A 22,241-nucleotide genomic window follows, 5' to 3' on the forward strand; every position below is an offset into this window, starting at 1 on the left:
CAAAAATGTTTTTATCCAAGCAATTATTTTATCCAAGAAGCAATAAATTCAACAACACACACAAAGAATAAAAATAAAAAACTTTTTATTCAGTTTTTATCCATTCTGAAAATAAATGTGACATTTTAACTCTTTTACCTAATATTAAAATTATTTGTTCATATACGTATAAGAATAACAGTTTTTTCATTTACATGCATGTTTCAATTAGAAGTGTAGAGAAACCAGTCTTTTAAACATAGTTTCCCATATGCTCATACAAGTATAAATAATAAATATACACTGGTCCCAAAATGAGGATCAGTCCAGAGCGTGAAAGCTCTGCATGAATCAACCCCTGAGTGCCTTCGTGACTGTGAGTCTGCCCCCCGGTTGCTAAGCCTATCACGGCACTCTTTGGACTTGACTCCTCCCCCCCGTCAACTTTAAAAGTTATTCCTTTTCCCGCGGCTGACACCGCTCTTAGGCTTGACAAAGAGGGTTACCCTCGAAACGCGTAGCCGCTATTTCAACCCACAGGGGTGAATTTTCATCCCACGGTACATCTCCCCTGGACTTACGAGCACCGACGGACACAGTGTATTTGAACCTCCAGTGTTCGCGCCGCACACCGCACTGATATACACTGTTTAGTGCGGGTTTTTACTGCCAGGCAAGGTTCTCTTTTTCTGCTCCAGCTGCCGTGGCTCGGCCTGGCCAGCCGATGACGCAGTATCTGGGGATACCCCAGGGATAACCTGGACACTCCAGACCAGTAGCATACGGACCAGTATCGTCACCCCTACGTGATTGCAGGGACTTCGTTTGCCGATCGATGACATCCTAATCGTAAGTCACACGTTTATCCCAACTATTCAGTCAGTTATAGCAGGCTGCACAGCAATAGTCTATCCACTCATGTATTTTAGTTATTGAGGTAGTTGCACTCTTCTACATACTGTGTTTCCACCCCTAATGTGATGGCTAGAACTGCTTTTCTTTGGTGAGGCATGTGATGTTAGCTGGTATTCATGATGTTGCTACTTGCAGCTGCTTTTCCAGGTTGTCCAGGACACACTCCAGCAATACTCTCCCAGGATCCACCAGTGGACATACTCCAGGAACAACCCCCCCAGGATACACACACACACATACACACACACACATACACCCCCCCTCCCTTCCCCAGAAATACCCCCCCAGGATACACACACATACGCACACACACACATACACACCGTTCCCCCCCACTAGCTGCAGGTTAGGACCAGGAGTCAATGTCACGTTGCCAGTGTGCTGAAAGAAAGATAACAAACAGTTCAAACATTCTTACAAACTCACCTAAATCCATACATAATGTAAGGCGCTCCTCTACAGAGGACACATTACAGGACTCTCTCTCTCTCTCTGAATCTCAGCCAGCAGCTACAGCCTGTCAGTGCGGGCTGAGCAGCTCAGGCACTCCACATGATGCTGCTCAGGAGTAACAGGCATATACAGCCAGCCACACTGACACAAAGTTGCACGCATGCACCGTGCACAGGCACAGCAGAGATAACCAGGGGATGGTGCTGAGCTTACAGCTGACTAAACCGCTGCAGGCGGGGAGAGGCGAATCACCCTTTCCGGTCTACAGCATCACACTAGCATGCAGTGGATAGGCAACTCGGAGGGCCAGACCAGATAATTTCATGGGCCTTAAATGGCCTGTGGTCCAGACGCTTCCCACCTCTGTGTTAAAACAAGCTGAATTCCAAGCAGATATAATGGATGCAAATGAATGCAGCCCTGTATTCATTAATACATTATTTTTATTTTTAATGTAAGCTGTTTAAAAGAGAACTTAGGGGTAAGTCTTTTTCCCCATAGTTCTCTTTAGGGTCACGTGAGGACATATACTAACCTCCTCCCGTGACCCAAAGCTCAGTATATAGCGGGTTATTGCCCGCGATATATTGGGAATGCTGCAGCCAGGACAGATCCCGATAATACTGTCTGGATCCACCCATGTGCGTGAGTGACAGCTGGCTCTGCTTATCTAGTAGCAGAGCCAGCTGTGCCCGCCCCCTCCCCCCATTCATTCCTCCAATCAGGGCTGGAGGATCGGAGAGGGGGAGACGATCGGGAAGTTGGCAGATTGGCTGCATGCTTCTGTTCATTTCCCAATCAATAGAGCCAACCTTGACAGCTTCTTTGTAGCAGGTCGGCTATAACTATGAGGATGAGTGGAAATCACTCACCTCATAGTTCTCCTTTAAGTACCTGAATTTTACTTGTTAAAAGCCTCTTGTAGTTATCTGTACAGCAGCACTAAGCCCAGATTCATACCTGGGCGTTTTGTTGTGTGAAAAGACTCATCATGAAGAATCCCATTATCTTCAATGATACCTGTTCACATCTGAGCACTGTGTTAATTGTAGTTTGACACTTGTAGCTCAAAAAGTACATGATGTTCTTTGCAGTGATAATTGCAAGTTTTTTGAACCACAGAGGATATTGGGAGTACATGAATATTCTTTACAAATGCTTTTGCACCTTACAACTCTGTCCTCCTATGAACCAGCCTTTCCAATGGCTAAAACAAAAATGCTCAATCCTTAAAATGACTAATAAAAGAACAAAACAAGCTCCAAAATCACCTTCAATATGCCCCATTGAGTTTTGAATGGGGGCTTAAACTGAGAGAGAAAGGGGCAGGACCCAATCAGTTATTCTCGAATGCCCATGTACTAACAAAGAACCTGCATATAGGAGGGGAGAATGGAGTGGCAGAGATATGAGCCCATCAGTCTGCTGTCTCTTCTTTATGTGTCCAATCACAGACAGGGGGAGGGTCAAGATTTGTAAGTGTTACTTAAAGTGTATCTAAAGCCAAATCCTTTCTTACTTAGTTTTGGATAGAATTGGTTGGTGTGCGTCCTTGTAAGGGAGAGTCACCCTCTCTGTTTTTTCTGGTCACCATTGCCACCAGGACCAAAGGTGAGAGAAAATCCTAAAGATGTGTTACAGGAACAGGAATAGAGAGGAAGACTCGTTTCTGTGACAACTAGCTAACAGTGGATTTATTTCTCTTTGGAGAGATTTCCTCTCACTTCCTGTTATATGTACAGAACATGATATATAGGGAAATCTCTCACATGGGACACAGAAAAAAAGTTTCGGTTTTGGATATACAGCAGAGGAAAACCAGGTATTTTACCCTGCCAGATAGGGCTGCGCTTTGTTACAGAGCTGTGTAAATCTCACAAATGGATGACCAGACATACATATCCTTATGCTGGTAATTTATCTTCCATATGTCAATTTCTTTAGTGTAGTAAGCTGTCCATCTGGAGTTCAGCTTTAAATATGCTCACTAAAGATTGTTACATTTACAAACTATATTGTTAAAAATATATATCTTTTCTAACATGTATAAAGCCTAATGAAAACATATCAAAGCATGTATTTTATTATTGGAGGATTACACAGAGATATGAAAGTTGTAGTTATTTTAAAGCAACATATAAAATATCAATTCATAATGACAGTTAAGAAAAACTCTGCAAAGCTGTCTTCCACGCTCCTATTCACATGCATCTGTAGTATGTTACATTATTACATTATTATACATAAGTCTCAAGTAGTAGCAATACGTATAGGAAACACGTCCCGAGAGAAATATAGAAGTTGTCATTACTAACTATTCTCTTATTTAAAACGTTAGTTACCTGGCTGATCCTGTGTCCACAGAATTTTCCCCGTATTAGTCACTGACCCGCAATGAGTATGCTGACCAGGAGTACTGACTTTACTCTTACTCGGGTCACTGCATGCTTGTCCTCGGTCATTTAATGAAAACCTGTATTGTGAAAGCTGTGCCTAAGGCTGGTAGGCTGCTTGAAGCTGATCTTTTCCCCATTACCGATTTACTATGCTGGGTTTCTCACAGTGTTTCTATGTGGAGGAGGTCATGTCACAGATCTCTGGGGATCTAATGACTGGTGGGGGAATATTCAAGTAAAGGCAGGACTGGTTGAACACAGATCTACTTCACTGTAGTACCTTAGTTACAGCTTTCTCTCCAGTAAGGAAACAGTGATCATGAGATCGTGTTTTTACCTAATCTCACTCTAAATCCAGTGAAACTAGAAGTCAGAGGTGCAATGCCCTAAAGCTGACTATATGCCATACAATCTGATTGTGCAATGTCCTTTTAAACTATTATCAACTATGCAGTGTATAGGGCATAGTTGATTTGATAGAAAATAAAAGGGTTGTTTAGGCATGTCCTTATTTTGCAGAGTTTTGGTAAATGTGCACAAACTGTATGATGTATGGCCAGCTTTAATTCTCACAGTGCAGATAGGCAGCTACTTTGGGTACTGAGCAGGAGTGTTTAAGCACAGCCACATGTCAGAAAGTGCACTACTGTTCCTTAAAAAGACTAAAGGTAGGCTTAGGCACAATTAACCATTAATTATATTCCCTAAAAGATAGCAAAACTTTACTTTTTGAGTTCAGGCCCAATTTAAAATTTCAGCTGCACCCTCAGTATAGAGTTCTGGAACATCTTCTGCCAACCTACTTTCCAGGAAGCACATTTCTATTGAGCACGAAGGTGGTGGAAATATGTGGTGTGTCAGAACTCCTTGGGGTGTCCACTTGTAAGCACAAACAGTGTTGGTATCTATGCTAATCACGTGATATAACCCTATTGAGTTTGAAAAGAGACAATGCTTTCTATGAAGAAACTTACTTTCTAAGTTGGATTGCATGGTCCTAACAGGAATGGTTGTTGAATAATTTCTTTTATTACTGACAAGTCTAAACTATACTCATACCTCCAAGCTGTCCTTCATTTGGACCCAAATCTTTCTGTCCCTCGTTCCTCCTCAAATTTCCCTCTTTTTGGTCTAAAGTAGAGATATCTAAGAAAATGTACTATTTACCTTAACTACCAAAAGTGTTATAATACACTGAATCCTTCACCCTATCTCTTCATCATGATTGCTATTTTACACAAGCCAATACGAAAGAAAAGTAATGGTGAAAAAAAAATATTCTGGGTTTAACCAATCCTTTTTGGCATATAAATTCTTAATGGTCCGCACAACTTGGGGTGTAACAGGAGTGTCTCCATTGCCTAAATACATTGTGCAGAAAGGTGTCCCTCTTTCTCATCTCAGGAAGTCGGGAGGTATGTATAGAGGCCATAGCTAAATAACCTGGCAAATGTATATTTGTCAGTAATAAAAGGAGTATGTTGGTACCCCAATCCTATACATGTGACAGAAATGCACCCACTTTATCTTTTTTTTATAAGAGAAGAGGTCTAAATCAGGAAAAATGCTTACTTCCCATAATTCAATAGGAGATTACCAGGATTTGGATAATACTGTTAGTTACTGTGGTCAAAGTTTTCTTTTTCTCTGCATTTTCCTCCTGCATGTTCGCACATTATAAGGAGCATCTACTTTGCTGCTCAATATTAGTGCAGGAACCATACACAGTGCAGCACAAGCACCACAGCACATTAGGTAGCCAGCTTACAAGGTGCTTCATGCACCAGTTTGGACATGCTTTTCATTAGCCACAGTAAAGATTAACCTACAAGAACACATTTCATAAAACCAAAACAGAGCTGAAACAGTTTGTTTATAGATGATCCAGAAGACTAAATAGACCCTAAAATAAATAGTGAGAAATTGTACTGCGGATTTATTATAAAAAATGCAGCATAACTATGTTTACAACAATATAGATGGTTTAAAGCAAGTGATCGGATTGTCATATAAGCTAAGTTTTTACTAGCTCACTCAGAAATGTTGCTCAGTGTTCTAGCTACCCCTCTTTCTCTCTCTCTCTCTCTCTCTCTCTCTCTGTTTGCTTTTTAGACAATCACTCAATGGATTGTCACAGCTCTCGAACAATGCACGACACAGAGAAGGATGATAACAATAACGATGAATACGATAATTATGATGAACTGGTAGCCAAGTCGTTGTTGAATCTTGGCAAAATAGCGGAGGATGCAGCATACAGAGCCAGGACAGAATCCGAAATGAACAGCAATACATCCAATAGCTTGGAGGACGACAGTGACAAGAATGAGAACGTGGGACGAAAGACGGAGCTTAGTTTAGACTTGGACAGTGATGTTGTTAGGGAAACTGTGGATTCCCTCAAACTGCTGGCACAAGGACACGGTGTAGTGCTTTCTGATAACCTCAATGATAGGAATTATATTGACATCACATCCCAGGAAGACTCCAGGAATATGAACTATTTGATGTTAGGAAGGCCTACGAATAATGGACATGCAGAGAAAATGGTGGAGGAGAGTGATGAGGAGGTGTGTCTGAGCAGTTTAGAATGCTTACGGAACCAATGTTTCGACCTTGCACGGAAACTTAGTGAAACTAATTCCCATGATAGAAATCAACAGCAAGCTATGGGCATGAGAATGCCCAGAGCAGAGGAAGACTATTCCGACCGATTACCGGACAGGAATTACTCTGACATGATGAACTTGATGAGACTTGAAGAACAGTTGAGTCCTAGATCAAGAACTTTTTCTAGCTGTGCAAAAGACGATGAGTACAATGAAAGAGATGATGAAACTACCTCCATCACCTCAGACAGGTCAGAAGATGTCTTTGATATGACAAAGGGTAATCTGACACTGCTAGAAAAAGCCATAGCCCTGGAAAGTGAGAGAGCAAAGGCAATGAGGGAGAAAATGGCCATGGAAGCTGGAAGGAGAGACAGCATGAGACCTTGCGACGATCCAACCATGAGGCACCTCTCAGGGGAGGACAGAAGGCTAAAGTCCACTGATGGCCATGTCAAAAAGCCATGTTATACTAAAGGTAACAGTTTTTGCGTACATTTTCTAAGTATTGTAGTGTTGTTGTTTTCATATTCCAAAAACAGCTCAATACTCATGAAGTTTGTTCTTTTTACAAAAGAGCTGCTTCAAGGAAGGACGAAGTACAGTGCTGGTCCCAGGACTGCTTTCAAATATTAGAGAAAGCAAAGTTCTTAGTAATGTTTTTTCAGTGAAGAAGAACAGTAACTTGAATTAACATCTAAGCCCCAAGGGCCTTTGTGCCCCTCTGCCGAGGAATAAGACATTTTCTTCAGACTTCAGTGTTATTTCCACACTGTACCAGGTAGAGGTGAGCTGTTGGATGATGAAGGCAGGAATGCACAGCATGAGACATAAAACTGGCTGAATCTAGAACATGGTTTGGAGTTGAACAAGATTTTTCCATTAGGCAACACACTCTTTTTTACCAAATGCCATTTGCTAGAGCTCATTTGCAGGACACCTGAGCAGATTCAAAGTAAATAGGTTTCAGCATTCTTGTAAGAATATGATACAGGGTCCTCCATTGGCTGTGTTGCCCTTAAAGGAGAAGTATGTTAATTGAGTACGTTATTATTTAAATGTTTAGCTTAGAGACACAAGAAGTAACAGACTGAATGTGGACCTCAGTTTTCTATATCGCTAATTTTGACCATTCTCACCTCTGCGACTCTCCCCCCTCCCTCTCATTCCACAGTTCCCTTCTCTCTTTATCTGACCAACTTGCTTACTTTGATTACCCTGAGTAATTGTTGGTTTTTTTCAGAGATTGTTGTCCTGCAGATTTCTTCTTAACATTTTGCTAAAACCATTGTGTATTCTTGGAACTTAGAAGAGGTACACTGTTAGTGTAAATAATCAAAGTGTCACACACAGTACTCAACTATAATGTTTACCTTAAAAACAGTAATAAAAAGGCAAACTTAAAACTAATTATGTATATGCTACTATCATCAGTTAATTCACATCAATCCTTATTAGGGATGAGACAAAAATCAGGAGATTTCAGCAAAATATTGCAATTTTGGTGAAAAGCCAAAGGTCAAAGAGGAAAGCAAAATGATGGCATTTTTTAAGGGTGCTGTGGGTTTTAAATGGCTCTTGAGGGTTGCAGAAGTTCATTTCATCTATCCTGGAAAGGTTCCTCATTAGCCTAATTTTTAAAATTAAACTTATCTTATAAATATATATATTAAAAAAAGAGATTGTTTCTTTTTGCAAGCAAACTTTCAGTTTCTGCAAAATCTCACTGATGGCTAGTAATTTTGCAAATTTTGCAGTTGTACCAAAATTGACAGACTTTGACATATACTCTGAGCTTTGCATTATTCATGATCCGATACCATGGTCTACACATGGGCCATCTTTTTTGGTGGGTGCAGAGCAAACCAACCTAATTTCCTTTTCAATAAAACAAGAGTATCAAAGTCAATGATCCCTACTTTATAAAAGGTAAACATTGTTGTTGTTTTTTTATAGTATCCATGTCAATTTGGGGGCAATCTTCCATAATACATAAAGTAGTAGAAACTATTTTGTGAAGTGGTAGGCAGCATTGAAAATATGATTGGGTTTTCAAATAGCTCCACTATTTCTAAGTTTAAAGATATTTTCAAAAGAATTAAGATGTTTGTTACATTCATATATAGGCATGCGGGCTAATGATGGATAATTGATGAATTACAATAATCAGCTTTTTATATTTATTGCTGAGAGTTTATAATGAGTCTTGATGTAGTGTGCAGGTAAGGGGGAATGCTTGCCCAATTCAAGTGTCTTGCTGTGTGTGAGGTAAATGAATCTAGTGTCTCTAAATCACTTGCAACAATATGCAATTAATTCCTCTTAGATTAATTGACGATCCCATTAGCCCCTTTGAATGAGATATTTTCAGAGTTTGGAAGAACAATTGATACAGTCAGCAATTTAATTATAGAAAAACTTTTTTTTTCTCTTCCCTGGTGATGAACAGAAGAAAAACATAGCTCTCTAACCATGTTAAATCTTTTTTTTTTAAACGGTAGATCAGCTAAGTTCACTTGCTAAGTGTAAAATGCGTGAACCAGCAGCTTATGTAATGACCTCTCACCAGAGGGCATAATAAAATTATCTCTTTAATTACAAATAAAATTTAGGAATTCTTATCATTCACTTTGGACAGGACCATTACCACCCCTAACATTTAAAAAACCTAAACCCCACCTTTAGTTTGTCCAAATCTTACAATATGTACAGTTTCAAAATGTTTTGAACAATATACTTACAAGTATACCAATGCACACTTTCTCCGTATCCTGTATCATGTCCCACCAAGATATTATAAGTGTTTCTGAACTCATTCAGCACTAAGAAGGGGGGGTCAAAAAATGTAAAAAGTATTTAGAGTGAGTGCTGGGCACAAGGCAATGTGGTCTCTTCTCAGTGATATTTCAGTATCAGTTCTTCTAGGATTTGCTTTCTTAGTAAGGACAAGCAAAAGGAATACAGATATCTAAAGTGTTTTATGTTGATTTTTGGAACCAAGAACCCAGTGTTTGGTTTTTGTGACTGAAAGCAAGTTTTAAAAAGATGTCTTCCACACAAATCTCCTGACCCCATAGCTTAACCTGACACTTAGGGGTTGTTCAAATAGGCTGTGCACATTGCAAGGAATTTCCCCTTGCTTAGTGAATGTGGTGAAAATGCAGTTTGCAAGTAATACTTTTTTAAATGCAAGAACATTTTTTTTTAAAACCCTGTATTTTTGCTTGCGCATGATTGCGTGATGATCCACTAAACTAAGGGAAATTCCCTTGCAAAGTGCAGATTCCCTTGCAATGTCACTTTAACCACTTGAAGTCCGGGGTGTTAAACCACCTTCCCATCCAGGCCATTTTTCAGTATTCAGCGCAAAATTGCCGTATGGAGACGGCAACCCGCAAATGCAGCAGTGCCGTCCGTCTGTTTTTTTACTACGGGCGGACGGCAAGAGGTTAAAGAAAAGAAAAAAAGCACATAGATCTAGTGCAATAAAACACACTTATTCGCATGAAAACCAAAAGTGGTACTAAACTCACATGCAACTATAGGTAGGGTGCTTAGTACACAGCCCTATGCATAGGGAGAGTGCAATCACTGGGGCCAGCAGTGTTTGCAAGATGACAGCTCAGTCCTCCTGTTTCCTATAACCCAGCTGGTATTCATTTTTTTAGTTTAGGTGCATTTTTAAGGAGGGTAAAGAATATTCAGGGGCAGGAACTTTACATATATACAAAACTACTGTCCAGCCTCCTGTGTAATTATGGGACTGGCTCTGAAGAACACTACATTGGAAATGCCTGCCATGGGGTATTATCTCTTCTTAGTCCACCTAAGTACCTCCTCCCTCCACTCCAATTTATTGAGGTCTGGTAACACACTTGAAGGTTTAAATATATGACATTGTCACTTCAGCAATATTTCTAAAGGGGCCACAGCACTTAAATCCAGACACATAGTGCAGCTTTCACATATATTTAGATGCCTTCTCCAGCATCCAGAGTGTCCTAAATGTTTGGAAGCTCTAAAATCCAAACAGTGTCATGAGCTTTCTCACTCCCAGCTGCCTCCCACAACTACCTAGTTACCAAAAAACTAAACATCATAGTGGTACGTCAATAGGAAGATGCAGAAGGAAGGACGGGGTGAGTGTCAAAGTTAAGTTGCATATTAGAGCACCTTAGGGTGCCGGCACCCCGGGCTTGATTGTAGTAGAGCTAAGCTGAAAAGGCTGCCGTTGAAGATCTCAAAAAACACTATACGTTGCACAAAATGTTTCTTCAACCTAACCCTGTTGGATCTGTCATGCAATTGGTATATATGAAGGGAGGCAAAACCCCCCTATATACACTAAGACCTTCATGACTTCAATTAAAAACAAGGTTGCTGCCTTAAACCTTCTGTTCCTTCCTCATCTAAAAGATATAATTTTCTGCAAAATTCCAGGAGGACTTCAATAATATTTCTGCTTTTTCACACTGTTACATCCATTGCAACCATTAGTCATCAATTTAGACATGTTTACAAAAGTTCTAACAGCATCATGATTTATCAGATTTGCATCAATAAAAAAGGTAACGATGGAGGAAATGTGCCCCAATAGAGCCGTATACGGATGGATAATGATGTAAGATAGGGACAGTGGCTACACATTAATTATCCCTTGATGGCAAGATAGTGGCAGTGATTTGAGATGCAAGTCATGATGTGTCTTAGGTGAGGATCGATAGCAATTTCTTTCTTAAATGCAATTCACTTGTTCCCTTCCTTACTGGGAGAGCGCAACTGAGTGTAATTCAATAGTGTCAAGAATAGTAAAGGCAAATGTATTTAAAAAAAAATATTCTGTATTCTGTTCTATAGCTTGTTTTATAATAGGAGTAGTAAAATCACGTATTGTAATCATAGTTATTTCTGTACAATCTTTGACAAACATTACCTAATAGAACGCATTTGATGAAAGGTTATTAGAACTGAATTACAACATCAACTGACCCAAAACTAATACATTATATGGACAACAGTTTGTGGACACCTGATAATCAAATCTACATGAGCTTGTTGAACAACCTATTTCAAACCCATGAGTATTATTGCATTATATGGCGTTGCTCCACAATGTGTGGCTAGAAGAGGCTCCAGTATCTTAGGAAGGATTTCTACAGGATATTGGAGTGTGTCTGTGGATATATGTGCCCTTTCAAAAGAGAATTTGTGATCAGGTACTAATGGTACTGAAAAAGACCCGGCTGGCAAATCACATTCAAATTCATCCCAAAGGTGTTAAGTAGGGTTAAGGTCAGGGCTCCGTGAAGGCCACAGGGGACCTACTCCACTCCAAACTCATCAAACCACAGTTGTGCTGGAACAGAAAAGGGCCTCCACCAAACCTTGGTCATAAGGTTGGAAGCACACGGTTGTCTAAAATGTAATTCTGTTCTGAACTATTAACAGTACACTTCACTATAAATACCAGAACAGAACTTAATAGTTTGGAAGGATGTTCACATGCTTTTGTCCATCTAGATAGATGTGATGTTCAGGTGTCTACATACTTTGTGTTACATAGTATATTTCAGCAACGTGTTTACGCAGGAAGCTGAATCACTCACTGGCTTTAAGACTCCAGAGGTGAGATCTCCTTGTTCCGTTCCAAAACGTACAGCTGCTGTTTCCATGGCATGAAAATATCAGCAGGGAACATTGTGACCCTCTCATAATGTGGGTGAAGTTCCTGAAAAATAAGAGAAACCACTGAAGGATCAAATCTGCTATCCATTAAAAAAATGTTTAATCCTAATGCAGGAATCAGGAAATGCAGGCAGCCTATTTCAGGGGTTGCAACTACAAATAAGCTCTAATGGCCAGACAAAAATGGGCATGTAGTTTTTGCAATTGTTCATATTAACTGGGTACATATTTTTGTCACGTGTATTTTATATACATGCTTTTCAATGTTCCTACTAGTAGTGAGATGTCACATGGAATGTGATTAGCTTTCACTTAAAAAAATAAGCAGTGAAGGACATTCATTCTGCAGTTCTACTAAATAGAGTGTAGTGAGCAAACAAGGTTACTCATTCACATGCACTGGCTGATGCATTTCGGCGAAAGGGCTATAGGGAAAAGACTATTTCTAAAAAGATTAAATCTGCCCTAAGAACACCACAGGAAAGACTGCTACAGTACAAAGAGAAGAAAAACCAAACCAGGACCCCTCTTGTAGTTACCTACAACCCTACTCTAGAGGTAATATGCAAAATAATCAAAGATCTACAGCCAGTACTCTCAGAAGACCCCATACTTAAAGAAATATTCCCTCAGCCCCCAATACTAGCATTCAAGCAACCACTGAACCTGAGAAGAAAATTGGTACGCAGTAAGCTGAGCCCAGAACAGGCGCTTACACAGAATGACACAGTACAATGCAATAAACCCCGCTGCAACTGAGCTATTAGTCAGTGAATTTGTACATCACTTAAAAAAAGCCAATTGTGGAAGTTCAAGGGGTTGGAGGGTACAGGCCCACGTGTTACTTTTACATATAAAGTCAAGATATACAATTAACTTTATCTGTCTGCATTTAGGACCAGGACTTTATGAATTAAGGGGGTCTGTTGCAGAGAAGGAGTTATATGGAATTGGGTTCTTATGCCATAGGTCATGGGCCGGGCATGTTAGTTGCCGAAACATTATAGGGATTTGGGATTAGATCTGGGATTTGGGATGTTAAGTCTAAAGCAGTGGATATGAGTTTGAATGTTTGGCCCCCTGGCTCATATCCTGCACTGGGGCCCAGGTGTGTGAGGCTATTGCACAAGTTGCCAGCCCTTACATTTTTTTTGTAATGAAATATGAGCTTAGCTTGCTTTGGTAATTGTATACTCCACAGGTACTTTTTTAAACTGCCCATTGCCCCTAGTTATCCATGTAGTTACACGCCCATTTGAGCCAAACCTACGGTAGAAACTGCATAAACATCCAGCACTTACTGAAGTATAGGTTTAAACAAAGAAGGATGCTTTTTAATGCAACATCACAAAATGTGTTTATCCTAACAGGTCGATAGGAAGATGCTGTAGAGAAAAAGGAAAGTGTTTTTAATGAGCCCACTCTTGATGCAGGTGGCCTTGTGCTTTTATGCAGTATGTGCAGAAAGCCAAGTATTTGTACCTGCATGGAATGAAGAGTGCAGCCTGAAAGGAACTGTGAACTATAACACTTCTGTTTTTTTTTTATTATCCACAAGACTGATGAGACTAGGCTCTGAGTCGGCAGGGGAGCCATGCATTGTAATGAACCACTTCCCACTCACATGTCTGAATTACTGTGCCCTGTCTGAGATGAATACAAATTGCTCCAAATTTCCGTTGGTCAGTGATTCTTTATGAACTCATGGAGAGGAGTTATTAATTATAATAATATCCACCTCCCTCCTAAAATGGATTGACTATCTATCATCTTTCTTAAAACTGAATCTTTATTAATAAACCAGGAACAGAATAGAGTGTTTCAATCATATTTGAAAGTAAAGATGAGCAAATCAATTCACCAATTCTTAGTTTTGACCTGGATTTGACTAGTTCATGGCTGGTGGATATCTGCTGATATCAGCTGTTAACTGGATGCCGGATCTTTTCCTGTAGTTTTCTTCCACCAGATATGCACCAAGTGAAGAAGCAGGTGTTCCCCTGACTGTAGTGTCATCTCTGTCTACACCCATCTTACCCCCATCATGCTGATGCCAACTCCTGTGGTCCTGTTGTCACTGCCAAACAGGTGCATCAAAAGAGGTCCTAAATAAGTTACTCCTATCCCACAAACTGCAGCCAGATTTCATGGGTACCAGGCATTGTAACACACTTTTTTTCAAATGGCTGTGCAGTCATCAGAAGGTTTTGAGCATTGCCCATTATGTATGTTAATTACCTCTCCTTAGTTAATAGGTAAATAAGTCCTTTTCACTGCATACCCTTTTAACCTGACACAATTAAAGTACTAAACGTACATTGGATGTCTATTTACTTAAAAATAAAGCCTTATAAAATAATCCAAAGGGATATTCATGTTTCAACTATCCCATGCTGGGTCTTCCCTTCTATAGAAGCCCTCATAAAGGGCAAAGCTGTGAATGCAACACTTTTTATGTCTTTACACTTAGCGGTGTATTCATAAGCCATTCACACAGTGAATAGCTCTGTAAACTAAGGGGTCTATTCACGAAGCTGCCGAGGGCAGCCGAGTGAATGACCGATCTGAAGTGAAGTGAGACATCTCAGTTGCAGAACTGTTTGCTGTGTGAATGGTTTATAAGTACAACCCTAATCCTTTAAAAAAACAGTATGACTGAATCTTATTTGGATTCATACTAGAAAGAGGGCAAGGCAAATCTGAGGGGTCCACACAGTCCCATTACTATGCTGTAATTGTTCAAGTCAAATTATGAGCAAGATAAAACATGACATATATGATTTAGCCTGTCATAAGCATTACCACACCATCTTTTGTTTTTCTGTTTCCCTCCTGTAACATAGTTTTATTTTATTTCTGTTGATCCTGCTAGTAGATGCATTATTTTTCGACTAACTTTAACAGGGTGACAACACTTAGTTCTGTAATGAGATTATGTCACCCTGTGGACAGAGAAGTCTTTGGATGGAAATGTAGTGTTAAATGGACTTTTAAATGCACTTTAAGTAAGCAACAAAGTAAATCCCAACTCCGGTGAATACTTTTTAAACAGATACAGCTGTTTTTTTTTTCCTATGAGAATAAAATCTGCTCATTGTAAGCACTCTAGGCTGGGTTATATAGCTTGTCCTAACCACTGTTACTGCCCTGTACCTGTACAGTTTGGTCTGCATGTAACTGTGGAGAAAATGTAAATAAAGACATGTGAAACTAAAAAAGAAAGGATTACTTATACAAAATATTACTATTATAGGTATTAGCCCCAGAATACAATATCTTTCACTACAGTGGTTCTTCGATGAGTTTATTTAATAGGAAGCATTCCAGTTACAATGCTGAAGCATTGTAATTGCTGCAACCATTTTGTCACACGTAGTTAACCATTGGGACCTATCATCCTATTTTATCAACACTGCTACCAGCAAAATAGTGACAGCCACACAGAGCACAATGATCCCTTCCGGAAATAACAGATAATGATGTCCATGCATAGAAGATCAACTCTACATTTTACTGTTTTCCATCACTAGGATTGCTATGAGAAGTAAGGTCACATACAGAACTGAGATAGATGGACATCTAGGAGAAGCCAATCTGGACCATGAAAATGTTTGATGATATTGAATTATCATATTGCTATATTGCAAAATACATTAGATATGTACATGTATATGATCTATGGATGAAGTGTATTAATATAATGGGCTATTAGAGTTTTACTACGAGTTCTTTTACTGCTGAAGAAAATGTAACTCAGTGAAGGTAAATTTAAGATCTAACGCTCACTGTGTGCTTACAGAGGTCCTAAGGATGAAAAAAATGTCCTTCATTATATAATATAGGAACACATTCTCGCAATATTCTTAGCTTAATAATTGCAAAGCTTGATCGAGAGTACTGATATAAATTGTAACATTTAATTTTCTTAATGTAGATCCTTCACGATCAGAGAAGAAAGAAAGCAAATGCCCTACCCCCGGCTGCGATGGAACAGGTCATGTGACTGGATTATATCCTCACCACCGGAGTTTATCAGGTTGCCCGCACAAAGACAGGGTACCTCCAGAAAGTAAGTTGTAGAGGCAATTGGATTATGGACAAGATTCAAACCAGATCTACAGAGCAACTGTGGAACTTGAGGGACGTGGTGTAGGGTTGCCCACTGTTCATTATTATCATTGACATCTATACTTTGTCCTTTTCACTTTGTATTCCTAAGAACACAAAATGTATTGACAGCCCTGATGCTACCAGTCTATAGATATATTTTATTACTAAAGTGGAACTTAAGGCAAAACGCTAAATATGAAGTTAAAATACATACTGTATATGTGCACCATATTACCGGCCTAATGAACAGAACAGCTAATGGTTAGATGTTCTGTTAATCCAGTTGTATTATTTTATACATACACCTTGATAAATTGCCAGATAGGTGAAACCCCTATTTCCTGATTCACCCTTGTAGCTTCCAGTGTCACTTCTGCCCCTCCACTCAGCTCATAGGACAATAAATCTGTTTGACTTCTAATAAGGTAGGAAGCCATTAAACTGAACCAGAAAATGGTGGAATGATCTTCCTGGATACGCAGGATGGCAAGGATGTGTAAATCACAAAGCTGGCTAAACAAAACTATAACTAACTTTTTTTTGTATTTAGCTGAAAGCTTGGAATTTCACTTTAAAAGAGAACTATGGCCCAACTTTTTTTGCCATAGTTCTCCTTAGGGTCACTGGAGGATATACTATATACTAATGTCCTCCTGTGACCCAAAACTCAGCATATAGTGGGCTATTCCCCTCTATAAGCTGACAGTGCAGAGCCGCGCTACAGCCAGAACGGATCCCGACAATATTGTCGAGATCCACCCTGCTGCCTGATTGACAGCTGGCTCTGCCTTTCTAGAGGCAAAGCCAGCTGTACCCGCCCACTCATGAGTTCCTCCAGTCAGTGCTGGAGTAATAGAGAGGGGAGGAGGGAATCACTGTAGGAAGTGATGACTGACAGTCGCCACTCTCTTCAGGGAGATGATCGGGAACTGAGGAATCGGCGGTATGTTATCGCTCAGTTCCCGATCAAAAGAGCCGATGTGTGACAGTTTCAGTGTAATTCACTCTCCCCATAATTCTCCTTTAAGCATCAACAAGTACATGCATTGATGTGGAGCAGCCAGCACAATGAATACAGTGTTACGCTGTGTACTGTAAGCACTGCCTGTTCCAGCTCTTCTAGGATGGTTGAAGGCAAAATGATTTGGCTATATAGACCCTCAACACTTTCTTCCCCCTAGATAAGCTCTCAAAGTACACTGCTTTTTTTAAAGCTTTTTTTCAATATAAATGTATTTTGTAAATATTTATCTATATATGAAAGAACAGTACAATTAAGTCAGGTAAATGGCATTTGTGTGTCATAGTTGCCATCTGTCTGTAATTTCTAGGTAGAATAAACAGAGTTATTCACAAAAGGGTGAAGAGTGTAGAGAAGGCAGTAGAAGTGAACAATCTAGGACAACATAACTGAACTGGAAAGTGAGCTGCATTGGATAATGTTTCCAGTTCAGCTATGTTGTCCTAGATTGTTCACTTCTCCTGCCTTCTGCAAACTCTTCACCCTTTTGTGAATAACCCTGTTAGTGTATTCCCCTTTGATTTTTTTGGTACATATACTAGTCTAATACTAACTGACAGCCAGCGGTTACAATGCTAACATTATTTATAACCCCTTTTAAATGAACCTGCCATATGAATGATAGTTTGGCCAGCTCAGCAGCCAAGTGTACTTAGGAACGCTTTAAGGTGCAACTTTATATGTATTTTGAGCAGAGTAGGGATGGGCTAGAACTACTGTCAACATTTTGTTGTTGTCTGTGTCTCAGTAAGGAAGATTTCTCTTCAATTCCAGTTGCCCAATGGCACGTGACACCAGTGGCAATCCTTTTTCGTTATTTGCTCTGCAATTTTACCTGTGTTTTACATTTTGTACATTTACATCATGTTACATCTATCTTACTTACATAATTTTTACACAAAGAAATGGGTTTTATGAAAAAAATCAATGTAGGTGTAAGGCACATGTAAAACCTCCTGTATGACAGTCTAAACAAGTCCAGCATCCAGTTATGTGATGCACAAGCCTTATAAAAAAAAAAAAAAAAAAAACTTAATACCTTCTTTGAGTGAGTAAAATCCTCCTTTATTTGTGTCTCACAAACTCCCCCTCCCAGACACTGCAGCTCACCGTGGGAGGGTTTTATTATCAAATGTGGTATCATAGGTGTGGCCAGGGGCTAACTGAAAAGCTATAGGCTTGTGAATCAGCAGTGACAATGCTGATAGGCACTCCCCCTGCAACATCTTGTTATCCCATTGCAATGCAGTCACAGCCTACATGAGAGTGGCAACTTTGCTCTGAATTCAGAAGCAGTGCAGCATTGTTGCCACACCATCACAAGAAGGTATTGGTGGGATTTTGTAGGGGGACTAAGAGAAAGCTATAAGTGCATATGCACTTAAAATTGAGTGCTGCAGCACATTTTTTTCATGGGAGATATAGACTACCGTGATGTTCAATTGTGATATCCGTGTTCAAGATCCACTCATACTACATGGCAGTCTGATCGTTACTCTCATGCAGGCATACAGCAGTACTTAGTGTCCAGGTCTTTAATTTAGGGATGCACCGATACCGATACTAGTATCGATATCGGTGTTGATACCGAGTATTTGGGCGAATACTCATACTCGCCCAAATGCTCCAATACTTGCCTCCGATTCCGGAACTTCCGGTCAGAGGGAGATTTGCCATGAGGGAACATGGAGCCAGCTTCCCAGCCAATCAGCATGAAGCCGGCCAAACAGCATGGAGTCAGATTCACGGCCAATTAGGAAGCTGGGTGGTGGGTAAGTGCTCTCCTCCGGCTTCCTTATTGGCCGAGAAGCCAGCTCCATGCTTTTTGGGCGACTCGATGCTGATTGACTGGGAAGTCAGCTTCCCAGTCAATCAGCATCAAGCCGATCAAGCAGCCTGCTCGATGCTGTTTGGCCAGGAAGCCTGTTTCATGCTATTTGGCCGGCTCAATCTTGATTGGCTGGGAAGCCGGCTTCCCAGGCCTATCAGCATCGAATTGGCCAAACAGCATGGATCGGCTTCCCAGGCAATCATGCATGGGGAAGCCAGGTCCATGCTAGCGTAAGTACCAGTACCGAAAGATAAATATCTGTACTCGTACTCGTTACTGGAAAACCGGTATCAGTGCATCCCTACATTAAATTATTCCAGAAATACCTTTCATTTACTTTTGCAGCAGTATAATTATTTAGGACTCAGAGATAGTGGCATAAGTTTGTTTTTTCTAATGTTTTACAATGGGTCTGTTCATATGGAGCCTTTATGCATTTAGATTGGTTTGCATTTTTTTTTAAAGTAATGATTGCAATATTTTGACTGCGGTGGCACACAGTGAAATACACAAACACTCAGATAAAAGTTTCTAAACGTGCCTTTTTTATGTGCTTTTCCATAAGGACAAAGTTAGACAACTGTTTTTAGAGACTGCAATTTTGATAATTGAATAACGCATTGTCTATTCTCCATGCTGAGCAGAGAAACCTGCAATTAGCTCAGCATGAGCTTCAGTATGAATTTCTCTCCCAAACATACCAGCATAGGGGAGAGCGATTCATGGCAACAAATGCTGCATGTGGCTTTTTTGGAGTCGATCATCCCACCATGCTTGTGCATTGGGGGACATAATTCATATTGAAACTTTGATCACAATAAAACAGATGTTGTCTTTATAAGCTAGGTAATAAATGCTTGCCTGACCATACCATTCAGAAAATAGAAACATTTTTCTGGCTGTGAATTTTTTAAGCATCAATTAAAAAAAAAAAAATACAAACAATACAAGAGAATACAAACAAAATGTAAATAAAAGGCATGTGATAAGAGTAGATAAAATGTAGATGCTTTCAAATGGACTGATGTAAGGGGGACTGTGGAGAAAACAAACTAAATTTAAAGTATATCTAAAGCCAAAACTTATTTTTTTTAGAGTGGAAATAGAGAAAAAAGGAATAAAAGGAAATGAGAGGAAAATTTTAATTAAATAGTTTTAAAGGGAACAAGTGTCCCCGTTGGAAGAGTCCACCTTTATTTCTATTATTTTTCGGGGTTTTCCTTCCAGTCACCAGGACAAATAGAGATGGTGAATCTCCCTAGCAGGGACACAGCAATGAAAACATCACAAAGATTCGAACCCCCTCACCAATCTAACCAAAACCAAAAAAAAAGGTTTTGGCGTTAAATATGCCTAACAAATTGCAGATTGTAAAAGTTAAACCTTTCTCTAACAGTTTATGAGTGCTGACACAAGGTTATACCCACCCCAACGAAGATCCTGGCTTGCTCTTAGACCGCACTGTGGCTGCAGTGATGCTATATCCCTTAGCGTCTTCACATTCTATATACTGTATAGAACCTGATGACTCATGCGACGTTAGACCACTGGAGCGGAAGGGGAGCAAGGCTTAAGAGACTGGTCTAAAAGCAAGCCGGGATCAAACTTTATTTTAGCTCCCTAGACAAAATGAGCACTTATACTATTGAAGTGCAGGGTTTGAAAATAAGATTTAATTTGCCCAGAGTCCAGCCTAGGAATCTGATCTTTCTGTGCTGCAGTTTCACAATTACTTACAGGTCTCCTCTCCACTGCCACTGTGTAACTGGACAGTGAAAGGAGAAGCAGCACAGTGAGCCCATCTCTCTGTCACTCTGCCTTTTCCTCCTATCAGCATATTATTTTTATTATTGTTATAATACAGGATTTATATAGCTCCAACAGTTTGTGCAGTGCTTTACAGGGGAAGACATTATAATTACAATACAATTCAAGAAAAGATGGGAAGGAGGGCCCTGCCCATGAGGGCTTGTCTTGCAGCAAACTGGATTGGCTCCATGTGCTGCTTCCCCCTCCCTGAACTCTGCTGTACAGGGACTTCAATAAGTTGATACTGGGTCGAATTCAGATGCTTACACTGCTTGCATTTAACAAATATATAAATTATGTTTTAATGATTACAGAGCTGCATTCATTTTGTACCCTTTTTGTATCTGCCTGAAGTTCAGCTTTAAGTGACTCATAGAGATGTTTAATTAAAGCTAAATGTAAATGATTATACAGTATGTACAATAATCTCTATGCACTCCTATGAGAAATATAAAGTGATCAGTAGTGATTACAACTCAACTACAGATTAATTGTTGGATGAAAGTTTTAATGCATTCCTTTTTTAGTAATTTCCCTGTTTTGTTTGCTTTCTTTCTCTGCCAAGTTCTCGCCATGCATGAAAATGTTCTAAAGTGCCCTACACCAGGTTGCACCGGGAGAGGCCATGTAAACAGTAACAGGAACTCTCACAGAAGGTAGGCACAGCGTCTCTGGAACTGCTACAGACGGCCACTTCTACTACTGCAGCACTTTCTGCCTGTCCCACCAGAATTACGCAGATGACTACTGCTGCTTACTAGGCTTTCTTCAACTACTGAAAACTTTCACTTTGTCATATAACAAGATCAAAAAATGTGTGATCTAGAGAATTTTCTGGCACAAAGCAAAAACTTTTTCCTGACTGTTGCCCTTCAAGTAAGCTGCAGTATATATTTATTTTTTTCTAGCAGGAGAAGAGTATTGCAGAGTCAAAACATTTTCTAAGACATAATATGTTTTGTCATCTCCTTGTCTCTATTTTGTAGAATTTGGAAATCCAAAATCTTGACCTATGTTATCATTGTTACAATTCCACATTTACAATGTGGAACAGGCCTTAGGAGAAGGCAATGTTGGGTAGAGGGAAATTAGTTTAAAAAATTATATCTATCTCTCTAAATATCTCTCTCTCTCTCTCTCTCTCTCTCTCTATATATATATATAGATATATATAACCATGTGGCAAGGATATTATGTGGATGTTTATATGCATGTACAAGTTGCATATAATATATATATTCACATGCAATAATTTTGTTTTTAGATTATGCAGCACTGCCTAAAAAGTAAGATCTAGGTAGGTTTTATGTTTAGAAATCTGCATTTTTCGATATGCCTTTGTGAATAACCATCACATTTTTATTTTATCAGTCTTTCGGGATGTCCTATTGCTGCAGCAGAGAAACTAGCAAAAGCTCAAAAGAAGCAGCAAA

General features: G+C 39.7%; 1 protein-coding gene across 1 annotated transcript in view; it reads left to right on the top strand.

Annotated features, from left to right (window-relative positions):
• MYT1L (myelin transcription factor 1 like) overlaps positions 1 to 22,241 on the top strand; it is a 184,281-nt gene that overhangs the window by 100,759 nt on the left and 61,281 nt on the right. Inside the window, exons 6-9 of the mRNA XM_018559231.1 lie at positions 5,856 to 6,830; positions 15,972 to 16,106; positions 21,374 to 21,464; positions 22,180 to 22,241. The exon at positions 22,180 to 22,241 is cut by the window's right edge and continues 1 nt beyond it. Coding sequence (XP_018414733.1) covers positions 5,856 to 6,830; positions 15,972 to 16,106; positions 21,374 to 21,464; positions 22,180 to 22,241 — 1,263 coding nt within the window. The remainder of the gene's footprint in view (positions 1 to 5,855; positions 6,831 to 15,971; positions 16,107 to 21,373; positions 21,465 to 22,179) is intronic.

The sequence above is a fragment of the Nanorana parkeri genome, unplaced genomic scaffold (genome assembly GCF_000935625.1).
Source record: "Nanorana parkeri isolate BGI_ZX_2015 unplaced genomic scaffold, ASM93562v1 scaffold383, whole genome shotgun sequence".
Classification (NCBI taxonomy): Eukaryota; Metazoa; Chordata; class Amphibia; order Anura; family Dicroglossidae; genus Nanorana; species Nanorana parkeri.